Source organism: Megalobrama amblycephala, unplaced genomic scaffold (assembly GCF_018812025.1).
Source record: "Megalobrama amblycephala isolate DHTTF-2021 unplaced genomic scaffold, ASM1881202v1 scaffold343, whole genome shotgun sequence".
Lineage (NCBI taxonomy): Eukaryota > Metazoa > Chordata > Actinopteri > Cypriniformes > Xenocyprididae > Megalobrama > Megalobrama amblycephala.
In genome coordinates this window covers 355,650-383,389 of record NW_025953347.1, presented here as the reverse complement: position 1 = coordinate 383,389, position 27,740 = coordinate 355,650, and the positions used below count along the sequence as shown (strand labels likewise).

General features: G+C 37.2%; 1 protein-coding gene and 1 long non-coding RNA gene across 2 annotated transcripts; both read left to right on the top strand.

Moving 5' to 3' along the window:
- The first annotated feature begins 12,314 nt into the window (after positions 1–12,314).
- On the top strand, positions 12,315–20,775 carry LOC125261182. The gene is made up of 3 exons (XM_048179795.1): positions 12,315–12,475; positions 12,821–13,150; positions 20,540–20,775. Exons 1-3 carry the CDS (start codon positions 12,421–12,423, stop codon positions 20,764–20,766), a joined length of 612 nt encoding a protein of 203 aa, XP_048035752.1. The 5' UTR covers positions 12,315–12,420; the 3' UTR covers positions 20,767–20,775.
- Positions 20,776–20,879: 104 nt separating this feature from the next.
- LOC125261185 lies at positions 20,880–24,497 on the top strand. Its single transcript, XR_007183236.1, has 2 exons — positions 20,880–20,943; positions 22,696–24,497. It is a non-coding gene; the product is annotated as an uncharacterized LOC125261185 (long non-coding RNA).
- The last annotated feature ends 3,243 nt before the right edge of the window (positions 24,498–27,740 follow it).

Genomic DNA, 27,740 nt, shown 5'->3' with positions numbered 1-27,740 from the left:
AGTCTGTTTATAGTTTTATTTGTTCATTTATTGTTCCCAATTGTTTCTTGTTAACCTTGTTATCCCTGTTGATTTAAAGACCCTTTTCTGTGTTTGTTATGTTCCTTGTCTAGTCTTTTCCTATCATGTATGTAACGTTGGCGTTCTTGGTTCTTTTCCGTGGTTTCCCTTGTTCCTCTGTTTTGGCTTATCTTGCTTATTATTAGGGGCCAAGCACCGAAGGTTTTTAATTATACTTATTCTTCCGCTCTGGGAGTCTATGGCAGCCTATAGCACCGTATGATAAAAAGTTGTGAAATTTGGCACATAGTTAGCGGAAAGTCTGAACTGTGTCCATAGCAAATTTGGAGTCTCTAACTCAATCCCTCTAGCGCCACCAGCTGTCCAAAGTTGCACTCATGTTTATGTTAATAACTTTTGAACCGTAAAGGGTTAGAAACAAAAACATTTTCCATCATTTTCACAAAAATTGAACCAGGTCATCTTCAGACCATGCTGACAAAAAGTTATGGAATTCAAAGTTGATTTCTCAAACCGTTTTTGAAAAACATGTGAACGAATATATGTAGCGCTTGCGAAAATAGACTTAATGCTGTATCTCTGCAACGCTTTATCGTATTCAGACCAAACTTGGTTCATGTCATCACAAGCATGACCTGAGGTATTATGCAGCGTTTCGGCGCAGCGCCACCTACTGGTGTGGAGATACAAAAAATGTATATTTTTGCTTATAACTTCTGATGGGTTTGTCCAAAAATCATACATTTGGTCTCGTTGGATTCTGGGCATCATGCCGAGTCGAATGATAGAGGGTATGCATCGACATCACTTTCCCGCCGGAACGCGCTCCCTCAGCTGGACTGAGTGGCAGAAGAACCTGCTGCATGACTGGATTTAACAGGGAAAACTGCGAAAATGCGAGTAAAACAAACAATTATACTAAAGGTTGGGCTCGAAAGTGTTTCTTACAACTTGTCAAATAAACCTAATCCATGGATATTAACATGCAGCCAGGAATCGTGTTTCCTGACATTTATATTTGCCTGATTTCGACGCCGGGGAAATACATAAAGCAAATCTGCCTGTGAATATTTTATATTAACTACAATATAGGTAGGTTTAAATCCAAATAATCACTTGTATCAATATTATATATATCGTCATATTTTCCAGCCGTAAAACATATATAGTTTTATAGTGTAGTTTGTGTCAGTGTTTAGTTAAAAACACCCAATTATGCAGAATATAAGATGGTAAATATTTAATTATATACGGTATACAATATATACGGTATGATTTTACCTCAAAATCCAACAATTTGACACAAAATAATAACTGCATATCCATGTTTCTCTGCTGGAGTCCAGCTGTTTCTGTGAATTTCAGTGATCCTTTTTTCTGTAGCTTTCTGCAGTCTTTAAATATATACCTCAGGTTTTGTGTCAAAGCTATTTGTACAGTCAATCACAAAGCTCTTTCCTGTTTTGGATGTGTTTTGTTTTGTCGGCATTCACACTGAGAACCGAGTCTCTGTGCCACTCAGTTGGCGTGACCCCAGTAATAACGGTCGACGGTGATGTCACGTGCATACCCTCTATATCCAATTTTCCCATATCGGGCATTTTGAATTTTGTGCTAAAATAATGTATTTTATGAACACATTAGCCTATCGTTACAAAACTCAGTATGCACAATGTCCTGAAGGAGCCTGAGGACCAGCGCCACCTAGTGGAGGTTTTTTTTCATATGCTTGTAACGTTTGATCTGGTTGGCTGATTTTTACGGGAGTCACATCCTTAGGCTCTTGAATCCTTGCCAAGTCCAAAGATACCAAACATGCTAGGTTTCGACTAATGGTTGGTGTGGCGTGGTGATTTAGCGCTTAAAAAGCTATTGCAAATATCTTCAAAACCGTTAGTCCGATCGAGATGAAACCAGCATAGGAAACACGGAACATAAGGTGGTTAACTAAATGCTTCAGCCCAAATGTCAAAATTTTGATAGGAAGTGGCAAAAAAATCAAAACAAAGTTGTTCATGGGTCATTTTTTATGATCTCATACATATACATGTCTATAACTCCAAAACGAAATGAGATATTTCCCTGAGGACGCATGAAAAAATTGGTAGGATTGTGAAGTAGGTGGCGCTATAATTGAACAAAACATGAGATTTCCATTAACTACAATACTGTATTATAATATAAAATGCTATATTATATGAATACATTGACGTACCATTACGAAACTCAGGATGTGCCATTGGCACCATGCTCTGAAGGCACACAATAGGTTTTGAGACAGCACCTCCTTGTGGTTAAATGTTATAACGAAATAAAAAAAATGCTAATAGCTTTATATACAGTGGGTATGGAAAGTATTCAGACCCCCTTAAATTTTTCACTCTTTGTTATATTGCAGCCATTTGCTAAAGTCATTTAAGTTAATTTTTTTCCTCATTAATGTACACACAGCACCCCATATTGACAGAAAAACACAGAATTGTTGTCATTTTTGCAGATTTATTAAAAAAGAAATACTGAAATATCACATGGTCCTAAGTATTCAGACCCTTTGCTGTGACACTCATATATTTAACTCAGGTGCTGTCCATTTCTTCTGATCATCCTTGAGATGGTTCTACACCTTCATTTGAGTCCAGCTGTGTTTGATTATACTGATTGGACTTGATTAGGAAAGCCACACACCTGTCTATATAAGACCTTACAGCTCACAGTGCATGTCAGAGCAAATGAGAATCATGAGGTCAAAGGAACTGCCTGAAGAGCTCAGAGACAGAATTGTGGCAAGGCACAGATCTGGCCAAGGTTACAAAAACATTTCTGCTGCACTTAAGGTTCCTAAGAGCACAGTGGCCTCCATAATCCTTAAATGGGACGACCAGAACCCTTCCTAGAGCTGGCCGTCTGGCCAAACTGAGCTATCAGGGGAGAAGAGCCTTGGTGAGAGAGGTAAAGAAGAACCCAAATATCACTGTGGCTGAGCTCCAGAGATGCAGTCAGGAGATAGGAGAAAGTTGTAGAAAGTCAACCATCACTGCAGCCCTCCACCAGTCGGGGCTTTATGGCAGAGTGGCCCGACGGAAGCCTCTCCTCAGTGCAAGACACATGAAAGCCCGCATGGAGTTTGCCAAGATGGTGAGAAATAAGATTCTCTGGTCTGATGAGACCAAGCTAGAACATTTTGGCCTTAATTCTAAGCGGTATGTGGAGAAAACCAGGCACTGCTCATCACCTGTCCAATACAGTCCCAACAGTGAAGCATGGTGGTGGCAGCATCATGCTGTGGGGGTGTTTTTCAGCTGCAGGGACAGGACGACTGGTTGCAATCAAGGGAAAGATGAATGCGGCCAAGTAAAGGGATATCCTGGACGAAAACCTTCTCCAGAGTGTTCAGGACCTCAGACTGGGCCGAAGGTTTACCTTCCAACAAGACAATGACCCTAAGCACACAGCTAAAATAATGAAGGAGTGGCTTCACAACAACTCCGTGACTGTTCTTGAATGGCCCAGCCAGAGCCAGACTTAAACCCAATTGAGCATCTCTGGAGAGACCTAAAAATGGCTGTCCACCAACGTTTACCATCCAACCTGACAGAACTGGAGAGGATCTGCAAGGAGGAATGGCAGAGGATCCCCAAATCCAGGTGTGAAAAACTTGTTGCATCTTTCTCAAAAAGACTCATGGCTGTATTAGATCAAAATGGTGCTTCTACTAAATACTGAGCAAAGGGTCTGAATACTTAGGACCATGTGATATTTCAGTTTTTCTTTTTTAATAAATCTGCAAAAATGTCAACAATTCTGTGTTTTTCTGTCAATATGGGGTGCTGTGTGTACATTAATGAGGAAAAAAAATTAACTTAAATGATTTTAGCAAATGGCTGCAATATAACAAAGAGTGAAAAATTTAAGGGGGTCTGAGTACTTTCCGTACCCACTATAAATGTGGCCTATTGTAATGAAACTGGTCTTATTAGATTCCATGTGTCATGCTGAGAACATTGATGCCAATTTTGCCACAGTCAGCCAAACTTCCTGTCAGTCATTTTGATTTTCTTTAAAGGTGCCCTAGAGTTTAAAATTGAATTTACCTCAATATAGTTAAATAATGAGAGTTCTGTACATGGAAATGACATACAGTGAGTCTCAAGCACTATTGTTTCCTCCTTCTTATGAAAAATTGATTTGTGCAAAAGACCTACGAGGAATAGGCGAATCTCAACATAACACGACTGTGACGTAACAGTCGGGATCATTAATATGTACGCCCTCAACTTTTGCATATGCCAGCCCATGTTCAAGGCATTACACAAGCCAGTATTAACGTCTTGAGCTGCACAGCCGAATCAACAGACTTTATGTAGGTAAGCAAGCAAGGACAATAGTCAAAATGTACTAATGTACTGTTAAATGTGGTTAAAATTACCATCATTTCTTACTGTATTCACAGAGACCAGAGCCATGTTGTTATTTTCATTATTAAACACTTGCAGTCTGTATAATTCATAAACACAACTTCATTCTTTATAAATCTCTCCAACAGTGTGTAATGTTAGCTTTAGCCTGTTAGCCATGGAGAATACTATTAAACTCATTCGGAATCAAATGTAAACATCCAAATAAATACCATACTTACACGATCTGATATGCTGCATGACGAACACTTTGTAAAGATCCATTCTGAGGGTTATATTAGCTGTGTGAACTTTGTTTATACAATGTATTATAGAGTTGCGAGCTTGGGGGCAGGGAGCGCGAGCATTTAAAGGGGACACACACAGATTCTGCACATTTTTAATTATACCCAAAAATAGGCAGTTAAAAAATTGAATTATAAAAAATCTATGGGGTATTTTGAATCTTCACAGACACATTCAGGGGACACCTTACACCTTACTTATATTACATCTTAAGAAATAGGGTTCTAGGGCACCTTTAAAAACAGACTTTTTTGAACTAATCCTAGACAATTTGGTCCAATTTTCACCAAAATCGAATCGTATCATCTTCAGACCATGCTGGTAAAATGTTATGGATTTCGTGTTGGTAGACGAAACCGTATTCATTTGCCACTGCAACAAATTAGAGGCTTAATGCCAAAATGACTCTTGAGGCTGTATCTCTGCAATGCTTTCACATATTGATGTCCTCCCACCCCCCTGGGGCGTATGTACTAAGAATGCGCGAGAGCTCATGTGTGATGTGTCGTATGTGTGACAAGAGCTCTGTTAATAAATATCATCGCATTCACCCGTGGCTGTCACTGTATAATTTATTGGACAAACAACACTCACCATAGACAGTAATGGTGAATATGTATTTAGGCGATGAGCTCCTGCGGCTGATATCAGCTTCATAAACTCCAGCATGTTCAGTTGTGATGTTTGTGATGGTCAGAGATCCAGTCTTCTTGTCCAGCTTCAGTCTGTCTCTGAATATCCCATCAGGACCATCATGTATAGAGATCTCACTGGGCATTCCCTTGATTTCAGCTAAAAGATTCCTGTTAGTTCCAAATATCCACGTTATCTCATCATCTGACTGTATTTCAGTAACATTAATCTGTAGAGTGACTGAATCTCCCTCCATCACTGACACTGACTTCAGTTCATCAGCAAACACTCCTGAAGAACAAACACAAACAGTCTCTCAGTCACACATATTAAAGTTATAGGTTTAATAAAGCTTTAGTTTGAAGTAATTTTAAAATGAATACACATTTTGAGAATACAGAAAAATAGAAACTGCAAAAGGTCAGTGTGGGAAAATAATGTCCGTGTGCAAAACAGGTATCTGTCTGAATTCACAAATCTTCATACTTTTTACATTTTAAGTTTTGGTTCAGTTTTAAGGCTGATTTATACTTCTGCACTGAGTGTACATCGTAGCTACAGTGTAGACTGACAAGTGAGTGAGTGTTTCAGGGGACACATACAGTCATACTGCAAAAGTCATTACCTATTTGCCGCTTCTATTTGTAAGCTTCTCTGACAACGTACATGACAAGCTGCTTCTCCGTCAGCTTTTGCCTTGATACTCAACATGACCGCGGACACTGCCTACTTGTGGTCTGCATACACGTTGACGCAGAAATGACACAGAAGTAAATGAAAACAGATGCGTAGCCTATGGCGCAAAGTATAAGAAGTTGCAGAAGTATAAATCAGCCTTAAAGGAACATGCCAGGCTCATTTTCCAACTCCTCTAGAGTTAAACAGTTGACTTTTACCATTTTTGAATCCATTCAGCCGATCTCCGGGTCTGGCGGTGCCACTTTTAGCATAGCTTAGCATAGTTCATTGAATCTGATTAGACCATTAGCATCTCGCTCAAAAATGACCAAAGCTATCTATTTAAAACTTGACTCTTCTGTAGTTAAATCATGTACTAAGACCGACGGAAAATGAAAAGTTGTTATTTTCTAGGCTGATATGTCTAGGAACTATACTCTCATTCCGGGGTAACAATCAAGGAACTTTGCTGCGTACCATGGGTGCAGCAGGTGCAATGATATTACGCAGACGTGCAAACATCCTTTCCATATCCTAAATGTAATTTTGACTTTTTTGTCAAATAACAGTTTCAGTTGCTGTGCTTTCAAATTTCAAAATAAAAAGATTGAAAATAGTCCACAGCAGGCGCACTGTTGGCACGGGGGACAGCACAGTTTTGAAAAGACAGAAATCGACCCCTTCACTTTTGATAAGGGCTGCTTCAGTCAGCCACAAACAGCTACAAAATCTTTCATTCGTAAATAATCAACTGTTTTGTCGTGGATGTGCAGAACAGGAAATGTTGATGGTATATAAATCATGCCCGGAACTCAGAGTTTGCGGGGACATGTCAATCAAGCCATCCGTCCATTCAGAAAACAAGAAATTTGACACTTCAAAGTCAGGAGGTTGATCTCCCAGATTAGTTCCGGTAGATGTGCACGAGCTAATTTGAAGTTTTCGCGAGTTTTCGTGTGGATTTATAGTTTATGGACTGTTTTGATTTCGATAATAACATCTAGCAAAGGACAAGCATTGATAAAAGAGATCTTTGAAAGCTAAACTAAAGTGATTATTGACAAAAACTATAGAATAACACAAGACGCGTCACTCGTAATGTTTTGAATGGGAGAAAGTGCAACGCGCAATATGGTGGAATAAGCCCCGCCTTCTAAATAAGAGCCAATCGCCGACTGGTAAAGTCATCCCGTCACTGCAGCGGCCGGTAGAAGCACCGGTTTCTATAGACCTTATGTAGCTCCGCCCCTTTTCAGTGTTGCACTTGTTGTCTTTTGTCTCATTGTCTCCGAAATGAGACACAAGAGACGCGCATTTAGGTTTGCGCATTGGCTTGATCCAGCCTAAAAAATACTTTTTTTTTTTTGTCATGATTCCAGCGTTTGGGAAAAAAAATGAGACAGTTGTTGTCAGATTTCATTGGTGATTACAAATATGAAATTTAATCGAAAGCTTGGCAAACAGCTTTGGAAAATTTGATGTTTCCCCATTCAAAGTGATAGGAGTAGCACTTGAATGCCCGTGAGGGGTCTCAAAGAAGTGAGTGAAATGACGTGTCTTAAAGGGGCTTTGTTATTGCCTCGGGCAGCAACACAGTGGGGAGGACATGAGAGGGGAGGACTCTGCGTTTGGTATGTGTATATATACTGTATCACTGCATTTACAATGCTTATACTAATTTTTGATAAACTTTTTATTTTGAAATGTGAAAGCACAGCAACTGATAAACTATTATTTAACAAAAAAGTCAAAACATTTAGGATATGGCAAGGATGCTTGCACACCAGTCTGCAAGTATGCAGACTTGAATAAAATTGTCATTTCAATAAATGTACATTTTGATGTGAAATGGATATTATTACAGTATTATTGCAGTGCAAAAACTGTGTGTATAAACAGTAGTTTTTTTGTTTCAGTTGCTGATGAAGATTAGTGAGCAGCAGCTGTCACAGACTTGGGTAAAGTTGGTTTTATATTCGCACATTCGGACATCCGTATTCAATAGCCTTGTTAATCACACTACATTGGACATTCAGTGGACATTCACAAGTAAATATGCCATTAAAACAATACTTGCCTATTTTGATCGACTGTGAAAAATGTTGTAAGTTGACAATCGTTGGTTGTCAATATCATGTCGCTGCTTAAAATTTGCAAACATTAATTTATTGCACATTTATTGGAAAGTCTGAATTTATCAGAAGTCCGAATGTGCGAATATAAAACCAACTTTACCCAAGTCTGGCACAGCTGGCATCACATCTCCAAGAAGCAGACAGGTGACACTGAGGTGATGCTCAACAGAGATGACAAAAATGTTGCACATATAAGGAATTATACAAATCTGATCACAAAACACCTCTTTTTTTCTCCTTTTTTTTCTTTCTTTCTTTTTTTTTTTTTTTTGTAGCACAGACAACATACTATATTATAATATATATCTCTTTCAGCAATGTGGTCCAATATATGGAAATCTGGTCTTACTGTCTGGGCTTTTGCTTACAGTTTGTCTCCTGCACCCCTGGTTATGTTGACAGAAGTTAGCCTATTTTCAGGCGCTGCATAATATCATTGCACCTGCTGCAGCCATGGTACGGCAAAGTTCCTTGATTATCACGCCGGAATGCGATTATAGTTCCTAGCCATATCTGCCTAGATAGAAAATCGCAAATTTTCATTTTCCGTCGGTCTTAGAACACGATAAACTACAGAAGAGTCAAGTTTTAAATATGAAAAATATAGAAACTCTTTGGTCATTTTTGAGCGAGATGCTAACGGTCTAATCATATTCAATGAACTATGCTAAGCTATGCTAAAAGTGGTACCGCCAGACCCGGAGATCGGATTCAAAAACGATAAAACTCAACTGTTTAACTCTAGGGGAGTTGGAAAATGAGCCCATTTTCAAAAAAGTGGAGTGTTCCTTTAAGAGCTAGTAAATAAAACAGTGATAGAACTAAATAGAACAGTAAATAGAACTCTATTTTTATTTGTTGATGGTGAAACTACATAAACAACATGCAACTATAAACATAAACAACATGCAAGTATAAATTATAAAACATATCTATAACTTACCAACCAGATGGCAACAGCACAGACAGTAAAAAGCAAATGTGTGAAACATTTCCTTAAACAGTTTAGTGGTCTGAAATAGTTGTCAAGCAAATTTATGAGCGCCAGAGGTGAAGACATATAGATCAAAACTGTAGACAATGTTAACTATTTACTAACTTCCTCCAGACTGAATTAGACCACACCCCATGTCTTCAACCACATGCCCTCTCTCCAAAACCCCGCCCCCAAGACCTCAAATGTGCAAAATGACTGACAGCCCTTACGTAAAATATAAAATATATAGAATATATAAATATATAAAAACTGCAAAATATAAAGCGACATATTACATAATACATGTCCATATAAATGGGAAACTAGTGCTTATATTTTGCAATATACTGCAATATATCCATTGACCATGGCTATATATTGATACATATAAAAAAAAAAAAAAATTGAAAAGAAAACAAAAATAGCATTACATATATTATTCATAAAGTTTTATCCATTATTGTGTGTATATATTGCACATACATAATCCCATATAAATGTGAATGTATGTACACACATATATACCCAGTTACAACAGATTTCTAGTTCCCAACATGCTTTGCTTCTGCTTCTGGCTGTTGAAAGAGATAAGAGAGTGTTATTTCATGTGTTTTTCTCAATATTAATATGGGGGGAGATCTGTTAGTGTTTAATGTTCTATTATTTTGGAATTGAAGAGTAGAGCCTGTGGTTAGTTTGATGATTGATGATATTTTGTAACATTCATTATAATTGCCTTATTTAAAAAGTAATGGTTGTGCTCTCTTCAGCACTGTGATAGTCTGTTCGCTAAATACTTTAGTACATGCAGGTGTGCTTATGCTTTCCTTAACAATCTGTACATGAAAATATTAAACATATATAATGTATTAAATACAAGAAATATATTATATATTTATATGTGTGTATACTGCATAAGTAAATATATATGTTCAATATATTCATACACATGCAGTACCATATCTGAGCACATGTACATCTATATGTTATGAAGTGTATTACTGAATATGAAATTACATTCATTATGATATACAAGTAACTATATTTTTCATTTCATTTTTCAATGAATTCCTTATGTATTATTCAATATTTTGTAACATTTTTACACCTATTATTCTGTATATTTTCTAGTATACTGTTAAATCACTGAATATATTGATCATATATCAGGAAATATATATTCTTTGCGTAAGGGAGGTAAGAAAGCCTTCTAGTTTTTTGATTTAAAAAAATCCCACACTTCTTTTTTGCTGCGTACAGGTTGTCAATGAAACAGCTGTCAGGTCATCTGACTAGTATTTTGTGTTATTCCAAAAAATAAAATAAATAAATAAAATAATCTCTTTTATACAACACTTATGAGGCATTCACACTGATGACAGCAAATGGGTTAGAAATAAAGTTTAAACTAAAATGAACAACTCATATCATTAAAGGATTAGTCCACTTTTAAATAAACTTTTCCTGATAATTTACTCACCCCCATGTCATCCAAGATGTCCATGTCTTTCTTTCTTCAGTCGAAAAGAAATTTAAGTTTTTGATGAAAACATTCCAGGATTTTTCTCCATATAGTAGACTTCAATGGGCACCAAATAGTTGAAGGTCAAAATTAGTTTCACTGCAGCTTCAAATTGTTCAAATTATATAAGTTTTAACCATAAATGTTCATCTTGAACTAGCTCTCTTCTTCTTCTCCTCTATTTGAATTCCAGCAGTGTAGACACTGCAAAGCGTATTACTGCCCTCCACAGGTCAAAGTTTGAACTAATACTATTGAACTAGCATATTGCATATAAAAATTAGTTCAAACTTTGACCTGTGGAGGGCAGTAATACACTTAACAGTGTCTACACTGCTGGAATTCAAATAGAGGAGAAGAAGAAGAGAGCTAGTTCAAGATGAGCATTTCTGGTTATATAATTTTCAATTTTTTTCAGAAAATGAATGATGGTTTCACTAGATAAGACCCTCATTTCTCATCTGGGATCGTTTTGAACAATTTGAAGCTGCAGTGAAACTAATTTTGACCTTCAACTGTTTGGTGCCCATTGAAGTCTACTATAAGGAGAATAATCCTGGAATGTTTTCATCAAAAACTTTAATTTCTTTTCGACTGAAGAAAGAAAGACATGGACATCTTGGATGACATGGGGGTGAGTAAATTATCAGGAAAAGTTTATTTAAAAGTGGACTAATCCTTTAAAGCTAGTGTTTTTCCTAAACATGTTTGTTTACACTGGTTGAAAATCTCTTCACAGCCTGATAGCAATCAATAATTTAAGCGGTCTTCTGTGGAAGTCACACATCACATGACTATAAAAAATTAATTTGGTCCAAATACCAAGATAGGATGTCCTACCTGCCTGTCAACATATGTATTTGCATACCTTCATGCAACCTGCATGCAATCACATCATCAGCACAACAGCTAACAATATTGTTCTAACAATAAACATAAATAAGTTGTTTACGTTCATTATTATTGTAATGTTGTGTGCTTTGAGACATGAGGTCATTTGAAAACATTATGTTCCGCCCTCCACCAATGCTGTCTCTCATGGCACTTTGCAAATTCTGCTCTGGCAGTGTGGCTTTGCAGAGAGAGAGAGAGAGAGAGAGAGAGTTCTGAAGCGAGGGTGGGATCTTTTCCCTTTTATGCTTACAAAGCTAACTTGCTATTACTAGCCTCTACAAAACTGCACCCCCTAGCTTTAAGTTGCTGTAACTACATGCTGCCACATCGTTCTATAGCTGTGATAAATTGACCAATTTAGAGGCCTCTGGAGGTATGCTGGAGCTTTAGTCCCTCAAAGTTTGAGCTGCCCTGCCCTCTACGAGCTGTTTGTTTCTGACCTTCATTTAGGTACTTGAGAAAGCATAGCTGGTATCTGAGTATCGATACTGCTGAAAATTAGTACTGAAACCGTTTCAAATATTCAGAATCTACATTTGAATAAATCAATATGTATGACACTAGCTGTTATATTTAGGATATATATTTTTGTTGAGAACAGACAGAATACCCAAAAAGGCCAGGTGAAAACCAGCAACACATGCAAGAAAACAATGGTAAAGACCAAAGGAAAAAAAAAAAGAAAAGATCATAACTGCGGAACTGGACTAGAGCGGTAACACACTACACTCATGCTCACTCAGTTGAGACACCAAGACAGAAGTAGATGTGGATTTTTCATAGACGACTTTACTAAAGTTCACAACACTCTCAGATAATCAATTAAACACTTTTTTTAATGCTCAGAGCTGTTAGAAGACAATGTTTAAAGAAAAATATTTTGTTTTTTTCTGGCTGTGCTTTTGCCATCTGGTTGGTAAGTTACAAACATTTTTACAAACATTACAGATATAGTCTGGATTTGGGTTTGTGATTTTGCATCAGATACAGATCTAGGGTACTAGTCTAATCAACATTATTCATCAATTATTTGTAATTATCTAATCAAAGCTATAGGACAAATCAGAAAGTCTGTACTTTTTAAGTCAATTATTCCAGTTTAAATGTGTTTTTATTTTTTGCAGTAAAATGTTATTTGCGTGAAGCTCTAATTATAATCTTTTGGAATAATTTTAAAACTACTTCAAACTTCAGTTGAAGCTTTATTAAACCTATAACTTTAATATGTGTGACTGAGAGACTGTTTGTGTTTGTTCTTCAGGAGTGTTTGCTGATGAACTGAAGTCAGTGTCAGTGATGGAGGGAGATTCAGTCACTCTACAGATTAATGTTACTGAACTACAGACAGATGATGAGATAGCGTGGACATTCGGAACTAACAGGAGTCTAATAGCTGAAATCAAGGGAATGCCCAGTAAGATCTCTATATATAATGGTCCTGATGGGATATTCAGAAACAGACTGAAGCTGGACAAGAAGACTGGATCTCTGACCATCACAGACATCAGAACTGAACATGCTGGAGATTATGAAGCTGATATCAGTCTCAGGAGCTCATCGCCTAAATACATATTCAATGTTACTGTCTATGGTGAGTACACAACTACAGATCACTCTATTATATTACACTACAGATTCTGCATATTTATTGACATAATTCGTTTTAATACTGCAAAATAAAGAGTTTTTTTTTTTTGAACCTCTGAGACATGCTAAATGCCTGACAATGAGACAGGCCTTTTACTTCAGTTAGATAATTCCTCTGAAAATTCATGTTTCTTTTCATATAGGTTTGTGCAATATCACAATTTTTGATAGTAAACTATTAAAATGTCTCCACATTTAATTTTGAAGAAATGTGATAGTATCGTGCTACAGCGCATTGTATCATTTGCCATTCTGGCAAACATCCAAACATACTACACAACATAATTTCTTATCACATTTAACAACACATATGTAACAGTAGGTTGCAGCAAAGGATGAGTAGGATCTAATTGCAGCAGTACTTTTTATTATAACTAAACAAAAACTCAGATAGCATGAACAGAACACACTATACACAACAGAGAACTGACCAGGAACAGAAGAAAACACAGGGTTTAAATACACAGTGAACAGAAGGACTAATGAGACTAATTAACAGGACACAGCTGAACTCAAACACTAATCAAATCAGAAACCATAGTAACAAACAAGTGGCGGGAAACTAAGAACAAAGGGGAACATGTGACCAAAGAAAAACAAACTCTAAACATGGGCTGCATTCAGCCCCGACAAAACGTTGCAAAACGTTTTTTAAACGGAAACGGTGGTGCGTTGAACACCCCGTTCTGATGACGCAAGAGTTGCAACTATGGCAGCTGAGAAGGACATTCTTTGTGTTCTTTTTGAAGAATTTTTTTGGAGCCTGATGAAGTCGGTATAAATACGTGTTTAATACTGCAAAATACATTCAATGTTACAGTCACTGTCCTTGCTATCCAGAATAAAAGAGAACAATCCCAATCGAGTGAAGGGATTTGTGGATACTTCTAATTATTGTGATCCAACATTTGCCTCGCATTTCAGGATGAAAAGACAAACATTTCAAGTGAAGGATAATCCACTTCTTACGCCCGAGACTAAATGATCTATATGACATTAATTTTATTGTGAGTATTAGGCTTATCATTATTTCTGATCACTGTTGTTGTGCTGTGATATTGTAATATTTACCATTATATAATCAGAGGAGAATAGAAAAGTTTATGAAAGTGTAACTCCAAAATACAATAGATAAATATATAAATATGTATAGTACTTTTATGCAGAGGTGGACATTCCAGGGGTCAGAAAGTAAAAGTCCTGCCATATTTTTATCTCATCCACTGAAGCATTAATGAGATAATTAAGTGATGATTGAGCATTATTGAAGACACCTGATGATAACAAGCAGAATCACCAAAGGAGAAAATCACAGTTTTTAAGTTACCATCATCGAGGTCAGGGTTTGTTTTAGTTGAGCTCTTGACCCTTGACTTTTAATATTAGATTTGTTTGGGCAGTTTTAACTGCATTAAAATCAAACAGACAAGCAAAGTTAAAAGATGATCAGGTGTTGTTGGTTATGTTTTCACATAATCATTATTTGATCTGAACTCATTTAGAGCCCAATCTCTGAGTTAGATTTACATTATTGATTACAGCAGCACTGTGATTCTACAGCACAAGATCAACTTTATCAATACAATTTTTTTTTTTTTAGAGTTCTGATTTTAAAAAAAAAAGCTCTCATTTAGACACACAGAGATCAAGAATCATCCTGTGAATCTCAACAGTGGTGACCATCATAAAGCATGTTGCAATGCATTCTGGGTGCCACCAATCAAAATTCATCCATGGCTCCCATCATGCATTGCTGCATGAATAAATTATGAGCTTAATTGTCTTAGTAATTTCCTTTATTGTCACTATTTTTTTTTTAATGTTTTTATGTGACTTTTTAGTAGCTTGTTTTCTAATGTTCAGAGTTGATCTGTTGATCAGAATATGTTGCTTGTCACCGTCGTTGAGATTCACAGGCTCATACTTGATGTCTGTGTGTGCCTTAATTAAGTATTTTTATTTCATTCATTCATTCATTCATTCATTCATTCAGAACAACTTTTGTGAAATCCTTTTGGATTATATGGAAAAAGCTGATTTTATGCTGTAGAATCACAGTGCTGCTGTAATCAATAATGTAAATCTAACTCAGAGATTGGGCTCTAAATGAGTTCAGTGATTCAAATCAAATAATGATTACGTGAAAACAAACACCACCTGATCATTAGTGATGTGTCGTTCTTGAACGATACGTTCATTTTGAACGAATCTTTAATGTGACTCGGGAAGAACGAGTTGTCTCGGGGGGTGATTCGTTCAGTCGCGCATGCGTAATATTCTATAGGTTCTGTACTGCTAGTAGTAGTTCACCTGTTGATTCAATTGATTAGTTCATTTCATGAGTCTTTCAGGTTTTGAGTCGTTCCTTAATCACGTGACAGACTCATACGCTAACCAATGCTGTGTGACCCAAGCACGTTATATTTCTTGGTAAATAACTTTAACTCTCCAGTTTTATTTCAGTTTGTTTTACAACTGTTAAAGCTGAAGTTATCATAACCTTGACGTTTTAAACTAACATTAATAATTCAAATTCAAAATGTTATTTGCTTTTAATTTATGTCATTATATGTCCTTTTTGAGCAATCTTCTTATACATATATTAGACCAATATGTCAAGTCTGCCTAGGAAAAGCAATTATTATACCAGCAAACTCAAAATTGGAGTAAAAATGAACAAACTAGGCTATAAATACTTTGTATTGTAGGCTTGGATTATTATATTATTATATAGCCTAGTGTTTATTTACAGATAGACAGTCAAAAAGATAAATTAATCAATATTTTATTTATAACATGGGTTTATTTATTTATAAAATAATAACACACCACAGATCCTCAAGAAACAGTAACAAAAACATAGTGACAGAAATGTCAGAAATAGCGTATGGGTCTGTCACGTGATTAACCCTCTGGAGTCTGAGGCTGATTTGGGGCCTGGAGAAGTTTTGACATGCCCTGACATTTGTGCTTTTTTCAGTTGTTCACAAACATATTAATGACAAAAGTGTCATTACACTGTATTCAGCACAAACTAGGCTACAATAATATGTGAGGAACATGTATGTACATGTTTGTATTTTTGAAGGAATAATGTTTATGCGTGGTTATTGAAAAAACACAAAACATTAGTCACTGAAATAAGGCCAAAAAAATAATATTAAGTCTGTGTTCACAAGACTTCTGGGTATTGGAGGTTGTAGACTAGAGTTTTTGCTTCAAAATTATGTAAAAATTATGCTGACTACTCTTTCATATAAAACAATAGAGAGATTTAAATTTTTAAAAACATCTTTGGTCAAGAAACACAGTATGCGTGGAGGCGTGAATCATCATGAATAATGGGTGATTCTCACCTGAGAAGACAAAAGAATCGCATAAAGAGCTCTAATGAGCTGCATAAATAATGAGCTCTTTCAGACAGGAAAGCTGTGAAAAAACCCTCTGTGATCATGTCTCAAATCTCATGATGGTGTAAATCAAACATACAGAAAAAACAGCAATACTGTGAAATATTATTACAATTTAAAATAATGGTATTCTATTATATTTTTTTAAATATAATGTATTTCTGTGATGCAAAGTGTCTGAACAATTATGTTACCTCTATGGCATTTCATATAGGCTTTTAGCTTAAAAGCATGCACATTTGGAGAAATATTGATGGATTCTCATATGTTTGTCAATTTTCTATAGTAATATTTATTCAGGATTTATTGTCATCACTATGAGTGCTGGATACTGTGTTTTCAATTCATACTTGCAGCCGGGAACAATCCAGGAACTAACCGAACTAACAGAGGTCAGAGATCGTTAACTATGGCTATTCAAAACACTTTTCAAGACAATAAATAAACGATGTATGCATGTATTGACTGAATTTGCCTCTGAATGGCGCTGGCTCCGTGGGCGTGGCCACATTAGCGGATAATGAGCTGAATCATGGACTTCTGACATGGCTCTCTTTTCATACAGATTACATAAACAGAGAATATTTGTTTTCGATTTGACTTACACGATTTAAAACCTGACATTTCAACGTTTTTTTAGACATAAGTCTAATTTTTGTGTCATTAGTATTCACTAAGTTACAGTTCATTTTCTGAGAACTATCAGATTGGACTTCCTTCAGAGGGAGACGAGAGATCATGCATCATGTTAGTTTTCTTTATTTTACAAAAAGCACAACATTTTGTTTTTACTCTGAGCGTACACAAATAAAAGAATATATTCCACAGATTAAAATGGTGTATAACGCTTAATTGTATGTGCAACATTGACAGAGTATTTTGAGTCTCTTTCACACCGGTAAGAAAAAAACCGCGGTGGTATCGCCGGCGATACCTCAGACCTCAGAGTGTTAAGGAACGACTCAAAACCCGAAAGACTCATGAAGAGAACTAATCAATTCTCTTTCCGGCTCAGAATGCATTGGTTTAGCGTATGGGTCTGTCACATGATTAAGGAACGACTCAAAAACCCGAAAGACTCATGAAACGAACTAATCAATTCTCTTTCCGGCTCAGAATGCATTGGTTTAGCGTATGGGTCTGTCACGTGATTAAGGAACGACTCAAAAACCCGAAAGACTCATGAAACGAACGTCTCAGGTTATGTATGTAACCGTGGTTCTCTGAGAACAGGGAACGAGACTCTGCGTTTGCCATAAACGCTTTGGGGAACGTCACGTGACCCAGGTGTCTGAAAGCACTATCCAATAACTCCAATTCCTATTGACCGGCGACAGCCTATGAAGTCATACGGCGCGACCCGTAAGTATAAAGGAGCGCCTGGAGTCTCCATCTATCGTCTTGTGGGACTGTTCTGTAGGCAGGCAACCCGAAGCATGGCAAGGAAACGCAGAGTCTCGTTCCCTGTTCTCAGGGAACCACGGTTACATACGTAACCTGAGACGTTCCCTTTCGAAAGGGAACTCTACTCTGCGTTTGCCATAAACGCTTTGGGGAACGATATACCCACGCTGCCATGCTCGAGGGGAGTGCCTGCCAAAAAATATGGCTGAGACAAAGGCCTCAAAGCAGTTCTCGAACTGCTCAGCAACTCCCCCTCGGGTCACACCAGGCTGTCAGTGACAGCATTCCCTTTGGCCATCAGCCCAAGCTAAACTTCCAAAAGGCTTCTACCTTTCTCTTTTAACAAATAGAGCCTAAAGAAATCGCTAAGCCGTCCAGAACCCACTTTTCCGTAAAGAAAAGTGGTCCCTTTAAGGGAATGTGGCCAAGGAACCAAAGGGAACCTCGGCCAGCCACTCTTGAGGGGAACGGGGTCACCCTCATTGCCACCAGGGAGGCCGACCTGGTCTTCTCAGGGAACAGACTCAGTTCAGGCCAACCCTGTCTGAATACAGAGCCTCTAAAACGCATTCTTCAGGAAGATAGTAGGTAAGAGTGACTGCAGAAAGGCAGAAACCAGCTCAGACCCACGCGTAGAGACGGGCATCCTGGAGAGCAGAACTCAGTTGAGTGCTATGAACCCTCATATCGAGGGGAGATAATCCGCTCAACCTAGGATCTACCCAGTGCTTAATTAACGCACTGAGGAGGCTGTGCGCAGAAAACCCTGAAAGGGGAGCACAAACCAGCCTGGGGCTGACCCTTAAGACGGGGCCTGATCAAGGCCTAACCATCATAATCAGCTTAGGGAGCTAAGCACTATTACAAACCCAACCCCAAGGGGGAAGCGCAGAGCTCACCTAACAGGTAGACTATGCCAAGAGCACATATTCATGGAGGCCCAAGAGGGGCTTACAACATGACAACAGTTTTATATATGAAAACAGAAGTAAACTTCAGAAAGTAGCCTGTTTTTGGTAAAGCCATTCTGAACATCTGTCTAAGCCGGCGGCAGACAGACAACTTCCATGGCAGCAATAGAAAGCTGCACAGTGCTCTTATGATAATCCACCCAACACAATCCAATAAGCAGTGTACTCAGTAAAAGCCCCTTTTACTCTTTAAGCAAGAGGAGTACTGCGTACGCCAACATGTATTAAGGAAGGCCTGGAAGGCCTATAACCTCAACAGACACATGGCATCAGCTTGTGGCAGTGTTTAGGTCCCAAGCCTGGTAAACAACCCGCAAAAGAGGGGGTTGGATCTACCACTTGGGCCCCTGGCCAGCGAAGTGTATAGAAATAGTTCTCGGAGAGAAATACACCTAAACAAACACCAGTGTGTCCAAAAAAGGCGGCCCTCAGGCTTAGCATCCTTCAGGACACGTGGCATAAGTCTCGTGGCCGTTTCCAGGAGCACAAAGATCCAACCTAAGCGCTAGGTGGCTCTTAGCTCAACTAGAATCATCGACTCAGAGAGGCAACAATAGGTTAAACCAAACCTCAGTAAGGTTTCACTACTGACATCTCATCTTAAGCCGCACAGAAAAACACAATCTGTGCCAACATGTAAACTAAAAAGGAGGCCTAGAGAGGCCTGCCGATTCAATGACACGTGGTTTCATTTCGTGAATTTCCAGGGAACCAAGCTACAGGGAACCAGCTCTAACCCACTAACTACGGGAAGCTAACTGCTACCTGTGCTAGGCTACACTTTCCAAACAGTACCCCAAAGTACCCTAAGTTTCTGTGACTATAGGGAACCAACACAACCAACATGGTCTAAGGGAGGCTAATTAAGCTTGCTACCTCAAACAGACATGCTGCAGGGCCTGAAGCAGTGTAATAATAAAACAGTATGTGAGCAAACGAACTTTTCTTCAAAAAGTGATCTAGCTACCCTGAGTATACAATCCAACAGGTGATGCACTCAGTGACACCAAAAATTCTCCTAAATGGGGAAAAAAGGGTTCACCAAACACTTAAATAGAGGTCGTTTTTTTTTTCAACTCTACATTGTTGAAATGTCAGTGTCTTTCAACAAAGAATGTATGATTATATTATATTACGAGATGATATTATGAAAAGAAATTCGTTACGAAACGAAACATTGAACGCAGCAGAACTACTTTGACAAGCGGAACAAAAATCTGTAAAAAAAAAAAAAAAAATACAGACCATTACCTGTAAATTTACATTTATTTTTAACAGTGTATATGTCTAATGTTGCTACACATTCATATTTTCCTTGAAGACTTTAACAAGAATCAGTGCCAAATCCAAAATTCAGATGATCAAGAGAATGGGTGGAAATTGTATTATGAAATGATTACTGAAATTTATACAATTATGAGTTCATCACCATAATAAACTCTCACTGACATAGCAATACATTTATAGTCCTGATGTTTCAGAATGTTTGTTACAAATTTACTACTTTCTACTACCCATTCACTCAGACTAATAACTGTCCCTCTTCAGCTGCTACAACAACAAAACCGCCCTCTACTTCACGTTCTCCTTTACGTTCTCCTGAAGTTACTTCACATACTTCAGCTTCTTCAGGCTCAATCCTGGCCGTACAGATTTCTTCTGCTGCTGCTGGATTTCTGTTGATTGTGGCTTCGGTTGGGATCTTCTACACCTGCAGGAAACAAAGAAAAACAGACCAACAAGGCAAGTGTTACCTACTGCTGAAACATCTTTAAAAACATATTAATTATTATAATACATTTATGCTTTATTAATACACCTCAAATAATGGAATATGTTTAGTGATTACTTGTTGATTTAATGCATCTATTGTTATTGATATTGAAATAGTTGAAGCCCGTGAAGAAGAGATCACTTACGCTGACCCGAAATTCTACAAAAGAAACAATCCGGTAAGATTCTGTCATGTGTGTCTTATTCAGCAGAGTCACATTTAGATGTTTAAGTGTGAATGGGTATAATTCCCAATAAACCTATTAGTGTTGTTGGTTATTTGGGTTTGCTAAAAAAAAAAATAGGTGATAACACTGTGTCTACACCAGGCACAACCGTTGTCCCATCACACTGGAAGCGTCAAAGCAACCGTTCATAATCCATTAGTCATGTTGTTGTAAGCATAGTGCAAATGCTTAGAGTACATCAGAAAAAGAAAGGGGCATTAATAAGTTTAGTGTCAGGGATTTATTGTGTTTCGCCACATACATCATAGCCAGAATCACTGGATATAATGGGTTCTATTCATGGGTGTAGCTTGACATTTGACATAGATCAGCAGCAGGCATATGCAGTTGTCATAGCAAACAAATACATCACACTCAGATTAATTAGTGGATATACAGGTCACTCTATTATATATGACAGATTTGGCATATTTATTGACATAATTCTTCTTGATATTGCATGCATAAAAAATAAGTTAATGTGATTTTGACACATTTCTCTATGACACTGTAATTCCATGTTAAATTCCAGACAATGAGACAGGCCTCTTACTTAAATAATTCCTCACAAAATGCATCTTACTTTTTCACACTATTATGATTTTTAAACTCAAGCTCACTCTAAGGGTGCGTTCACACTTGTAGTTCGGTTCATTTGGTTCATTTGGTACGGACCAAAAAAGAAAAAAAAAACATTTAGTCCTGGTCCGGTTAGCGTTCAGATTGGCAATTTTATCACCGAACCAAAAGATACCGAACCTTAAGGCATAGGGATACATTCACAACATGACTGGTCGGATTTTATGACGTATTGCCTATTTTGAGACGGAACTTACCGAACATCCAAAATAGTGCTGTGTGCTGAGATAAATGCGCTCGTTGTGTGTATGTAGTGGTGCGTAGCCTGCGTGTGATGGTATTTTGGCCAGCTGGAAGCTTATAAAATGTGTAAAGTAGTCAAAACACTGGCAGGAATCCATCCGTCACACACACAAATGATCTGCTGCATGGAGACGCGCGTCTGATGCCTGTGATGGGCAAACTCACGACTATGACAAGAAAAACCGACACGCGTGAGGATTCTGTCCTTTTTAGGGTCTCGTCTTCCTGTTTTTGGTTCGGTTACATGTCTTTGATCCGTGTTGCGTTCATATATCATTCGAACCGCACCAAAGTTCGTTTGGAAGCGGACCGAGACCCATCTTTTCAGCGGTCTCGGTCCGCTTGTTTGGTGCGCACCAGGGTTCGGATGGCAGCGTTCACATATGTTCAAATGAACCGCACTAACCAAGCAATCGCACCAGGGTTCGTTTTAATCGAACCAAACATGACAAGTGTGAACGCACCCTAAATTAGGGGTGCCCAACCCTGTTCCTAAAGATCTACCTTTCTGCAGAGTTCAGCTCCAGCCCTGCTCAACACACCAGTCCGTAACAATTAATTGTTCCTGAAGATCTTAATTAGCTGATTCAGGTAGGCAGATCTCCAGGAACAGGTTTGGGCACCTAAATAAATACATCATGGAAGCATGATGAGATGAATATATGATGTTCCATATCTCCACCAAAAGAGATTTTGCATTCTGAGGCATCTCCTCCAACATCACAAAGGATCAATTTCAAATAATATAATGCATGCATTATATATTATGAATATTGTTGGCTATGACAATTTGTCTCTTTGTGTGTTTGTGTTTTCTTTCAGACTGTTAAACAGGAAGATGAGGTGGTGTACGCAGCTGTTGTCACCAGACGTTAATTAAACTAAAAGAAAGAAGTTTCCTCATTAATGATGTTCTGATCACAGTCAGTAGGTTAAGCCAATTATTGCAACAAAGCTGTTTAAGGAGGGAAAGCGGTGTTTGTGCTTACATGCACTGTGCTAGCAGCAGCTTATGTGTACATGTGTTTGTTTGTTTGTTTTGTTGTTTTTTAAAGAGTGTAGAACGACACGTTTGGCTCTAGTGGTCTTTGTTTTCAAGCACTCAAGTGACTCACAGATGCACTGTTGTACCCACAAAAATTGAGGCCCAAGTAACGTTCTACACAGTACTTTATTTTCCGCCTCACAACTATGCATATTGCCATTTAGTGGACTCTTCTGTCTCAACATTCACCCGTGGACATTCACACGGTACTATAGTGCATAGACAGGTGATGTCCAGCTCCACCTCTCTGGATGTTTAATGGAGTGGAGGGATAGAGTTGTGGGTAGGGTTAAGATGTGGTTGGATATAACTCCATCCATTAGGCCCAAATTATATTTGCTCCTCGCCGGACATCAAGGAGCTAGATGTAATTCAGTCATTTGCTCTGCAGTGAGCAGCCTCTCCAGACGTCCACAGACCCTCCGGATGATTAAAATTACGTTACGCGGACCGTTGTGGAACACAGACAGACAAAGTATACTTTGGGTTTAACACAACTTTCTGCAAAACCCCTGCAATAATCTTTTTTTAAATGTACTGTAAACTGTTTTTCTTCCCAAATATTTTTGTGTTGTTTGTAAAAAAAAAAAAAATCCCGATTCTGATTCTGCATGTTAATGTGTTACAGTTCTACTAAAGTTCAAAAGGTCAAACATACAGAGAAAGTGGGACATTAACTAGATTTTATTTGAGAGTTTCTCATTTTGAGCATTTCATTTTAGTTTGTAAGACTATAAATATACATGATATATGATAAATGAACTGAATTTAGCACAAATTCTGGTGAAGACCGCAAAGTTACACAGATGAAGCAAGTCTATAGTTTCCTCAGAGCTCCTAAAACCCTCATGTGGATTCTCAACAAGCTCAAAACTCATCTACATTTAACAGACATTTATCATGAACCGAATTTAGCACAACATTTGGGGAGAGTGCGAAGTTACATAGACTAAAACTAAGCAGCATCATAAAAACTAATCTTCATAACTGGGACTGATGTGAGAACGGCTCAGATATTTATTCAGAAGTATTAATTTTAGGAGGATACTTGTCAGTTTTACTCTGTGTATGTTCAGGAAATCCCAGCAGACTTCAAATAGCCATTTTATAAGTTTTAGCAGCACATTCTCAATGCATTCAGATCAAGTCACTGATCGATGTACATAAAACTGCAGAATAACAGAATACATTTAATGTTGTGATAAATATTAGCAGCAAACTGATGGGATTTATTTATTTTATTTTATTTTTGTATTTTGTGTATTTTTATAGTACTGTATTCAACAGACTCACCCCACAGAAGGCCTTATTTTTAGAACTGGAAAGAAATGTAGTTTCATATGTTGGGTAGAGACCATGTGTGTGAGAATGTGTGATCACTGGACGTCTGTGGTTACTGTGCATCTGTGTTTACATGTCTTGAGGTGTGAATAGAGTGAAAGTGTGTTCCTGAGAATCGTGTGGTTGAAGAACTTCCACAATTTCACTTCCTCTTTATGCAAAATATAATGTTTTACTGCAAAATGGAATTTTACAGAATGGAAAATGTTTGACAAAAATAAACTCTCTGTGAGATCTTGCTGTGTGAATGTGAAATATTAATGTCATATACTATTTATGTGTATGTGAAATATAAAATTAATATTCAGCGGCATATGCATCTCTCTATGTATATGACCTTATACTCTTAAACTCATGCTGTGACCCTGCAGATAAGAACTGTTAGTTTCAGTTAGTTATTTGCAGCTCCAGCAACACTTAAGATATTTCTGAGAAGTTTCCACTATTCTTATCACGCCTGCTCCACCCATCTTTTTTGCAAATAACTGTTGGTCTGTCAGTGTCAAAGACACAAATAAGTGAATCATTTTAAAAATAAATGTAATGCCTTATTTACTGCCAGTTGCAATATTTACTGTGTTTGTAATATTTTGTGTATCAGGAATAAGTGATTTTTTTTTTTTTCATCCATTTTGGGGAGTTTCTTACTAAAAGTTATGACATTCTTTCATTAGCATAATTGTTGCTTTAAAAATGGACTTTTCCTGTAACCAATTTTTTCAATCACTTGCAGTGAAGCATGACAGTCTTCATGTCATGTGACTGATCACTCTACATTAAAACTTCCCTTAGCAGACAGTGAAAAACATGTCTATTTTACACTATTAAAAGCCTCCAAAATACTTTACTACCATTTAATAACCATCAATGGAAAATGGTTATTAAATGCCTGCAAAATTGTATAACTACAGTCAGAGCCTTAGGGCCCCACCTCCACCAGGGGCCCCCAAGAGCAAATTAAAGGACAGCTTGATTTTTATAGGGCTAAATATTTTTGTTTTGGTTTTAAATGGTGATATGAGCGTGATTTGCAGTGTAGTTTAAAGCAGTTTGCAGATGTAACAGACAGGGTCACCATTTTACACCTAATTTATTGCTATCTACAAAACAACTTTGTTCATGAATTGCCTAATGAGTATTACAAAAGACCCATTACAAATGCCCATTCTGCGCATTTATGCCCATTCTGTGCTTCACAACACCAAAATATACAACAAAATGCATAATTAAAATTGTAATCAAATGTAATTCAATCAGAAATTTAAAACAAAATTTTTTTTTCAAGCAGTAGAACAGTCTCATAAAAATTAAGTTAAACCCCAAATGTGTCAGGAAAAAGCGTACACTAAAAAATAAATCACCTTGATGGCGCCAAACTCCTCGTGAAGATCCTCCTGCTCCAGTTCTGGAATATAAGTCACCTGCCAAGGTGTCCTGAGGTGTCAGTGATTTGCTATGCGGTCACTAGGGTGTTCTGTTTGGTTGCTAGGTGGTGTACCAGTCTAAAGAGCCAAATCAGTTATGATATTGCTTGGGTCCGTCATTTGATCGAATTTAACTGTTTATCGTCCACCAGGTGAAAATCACTTACTTGCAGATTATAACTGTGCATGTTATATTTTTTTAATTTCAATTTTTTTAATTAAATGTTATTTTGCCCACCTCACAAAATGATACTTTCCAACTTGTGCTAAAAAAAGTGCAATATAACGCCACTTATTTTTTTACAGCTCATGCGGAAGTCCTCAACGTTTGTTTACATGTGACGTAACGCGAACATGGCGGCACGCAGTGAGATATGATAAACACATGATAAACATTCGCTTTTAAACATAAAATTGATCGAATATGAATACAATATATCAATTTATACAATGCACAATATATTAAAACAGCTCAGTAAACGTTTGCGGAATCAAGTGTGTGAAACATGTTAAATGACCCTCTCTGTTGATAACGGTACAAACACAACAGTGCTAGCAGAGTCTATCCGCCAGGATTCGGTAAAAACCTAGCAAGAATAATTGTGTGTTTGACAACAAACAACTGCAAAACTGGTATGTGTTTTCTTTATCATGAAATGGACCGCCTTTTTGGTGGAACACAAAAGCAGCAGATGTAAACACCCTCAGAAATCAAACTATAACATAACTAAAGCGAAGATTCATATTATCAAAGAATAAACGACGCCTAATATGCTATTTACACAGGCATGACTATTTCATGACTATTTCGTCATGTTAAGGATTTAAAAAAGTAAATTAGTATTAAATACTAATTTACTAATAACTCCAAAGCAAACATGTTTGCATTGCACTAAGGACAAAACTTTCCTTTAAAATAGCCTGGCATGAATCTCAAGTCGGAAATGCTTATAATACGTGCAGAAATTTACAAATAAATTGAAGGGGGAAACATGAATTGCCTAACTTATACTGTACAAGAGCGCCATCTAGTAACCACAATCACCTTCATAACGTTAGCTTCACTATCCTATATGTATAGGCCTAAATGAAACAGAAAATCTTTTTTAAATTACAGTTGATTAGACACTGTGTTCAGGAATGAGTTGAACAGCTACTCAAAGTGGGTAAAGGTCAAATGCTGAATCCTAAAACGATAAAGGTGAAAGTTTAGAGCATCAGAGTGTTGAATGACAGGATCCACAGAAGGTAAAAGAAATGAACAGGATTGAGGATTCAGTTACACAAAATACTACACACAGAAAATATACTTTACAGAAATATTACACTTGAAAAACACTTTAGGATTACAATTTTTTATATATTTTAATATGAAACAATATGTTATTTGAACAATTAAGCCTTCTTGAGCCATCAATGTGGCAATATTTGTTTTTTAATTAATTATAAAAATTCCAAGCGCCACAGAAGTGCTCGTCCCCACAGTCATGTACAGAAGGAAAGTGCTTTATTTTGAGCTCAGAAACAGGTTTTTCTACCATTTCAGCTACAATAATGTATGCATAACTATCAAATATATAATGTAAATGACATAAAAAAAACAAATGCTGAATAAATATTATAAAATATATAATGAATGTAGTTGTCCCCTGGTGTTGTGCCACTGGTGTTACCTTTAACAAAAATCTCTTTTTTTTTTTTTTTAATTAAATGTTTAACAGAAAAAAAAAAAAATAACAACAGTTGTCATCGTCATATAACAATAAAACAATACGCCAGAGTCCAGTCTTTCAGTCCAGATTAAGTGCCAAGTCCTTAAACACATAATATTGTTCTCAAAGCCTTCAGGTTTTTAGAAAATTCAATACAAAAATCTCTTATTTTGAAATAAATAATCACACTGATGACATCACTTGACTTCCTTCTTCCTGTTTCCAGAAGATCAATGAAGAAAGACCAATGGAAAGTCCACTATCTCTTTTCAAATATCAGAAATTTTAATTAGAAAATCATAATTTCATATGAAGTCACTGATGTGACCTACTTTATTGCTAGAG

What these genes read in the sequence shown, in the direction of transcription:
- LOC125261182 (XM_048179795.1), top strand. Translation starts at nt 12,421, where the DNA reads ATGTTTAAAGAAAAATATTTTGTTTTTTTCTGGCTGTGCTTTTGCCAT. An exon ending in GTGCTTTTGCCATCTGGTTG is followed by an intron (nt 12,476 to 12,820) that starts GTAAGTTACAAA and finishes TTTGTTCTTCAG; the next exon opens with GAGTGTTTGCTGATGAACTG. An exon ending in ATTCAATGTTACTGTCTATG is followed by an intron (nt 13,151 to 20,539) that starts GTGAGTACACAA and finishes GTCCCTCTTCAG; the next exon opens with CTGCTACAACAACAAAACCG.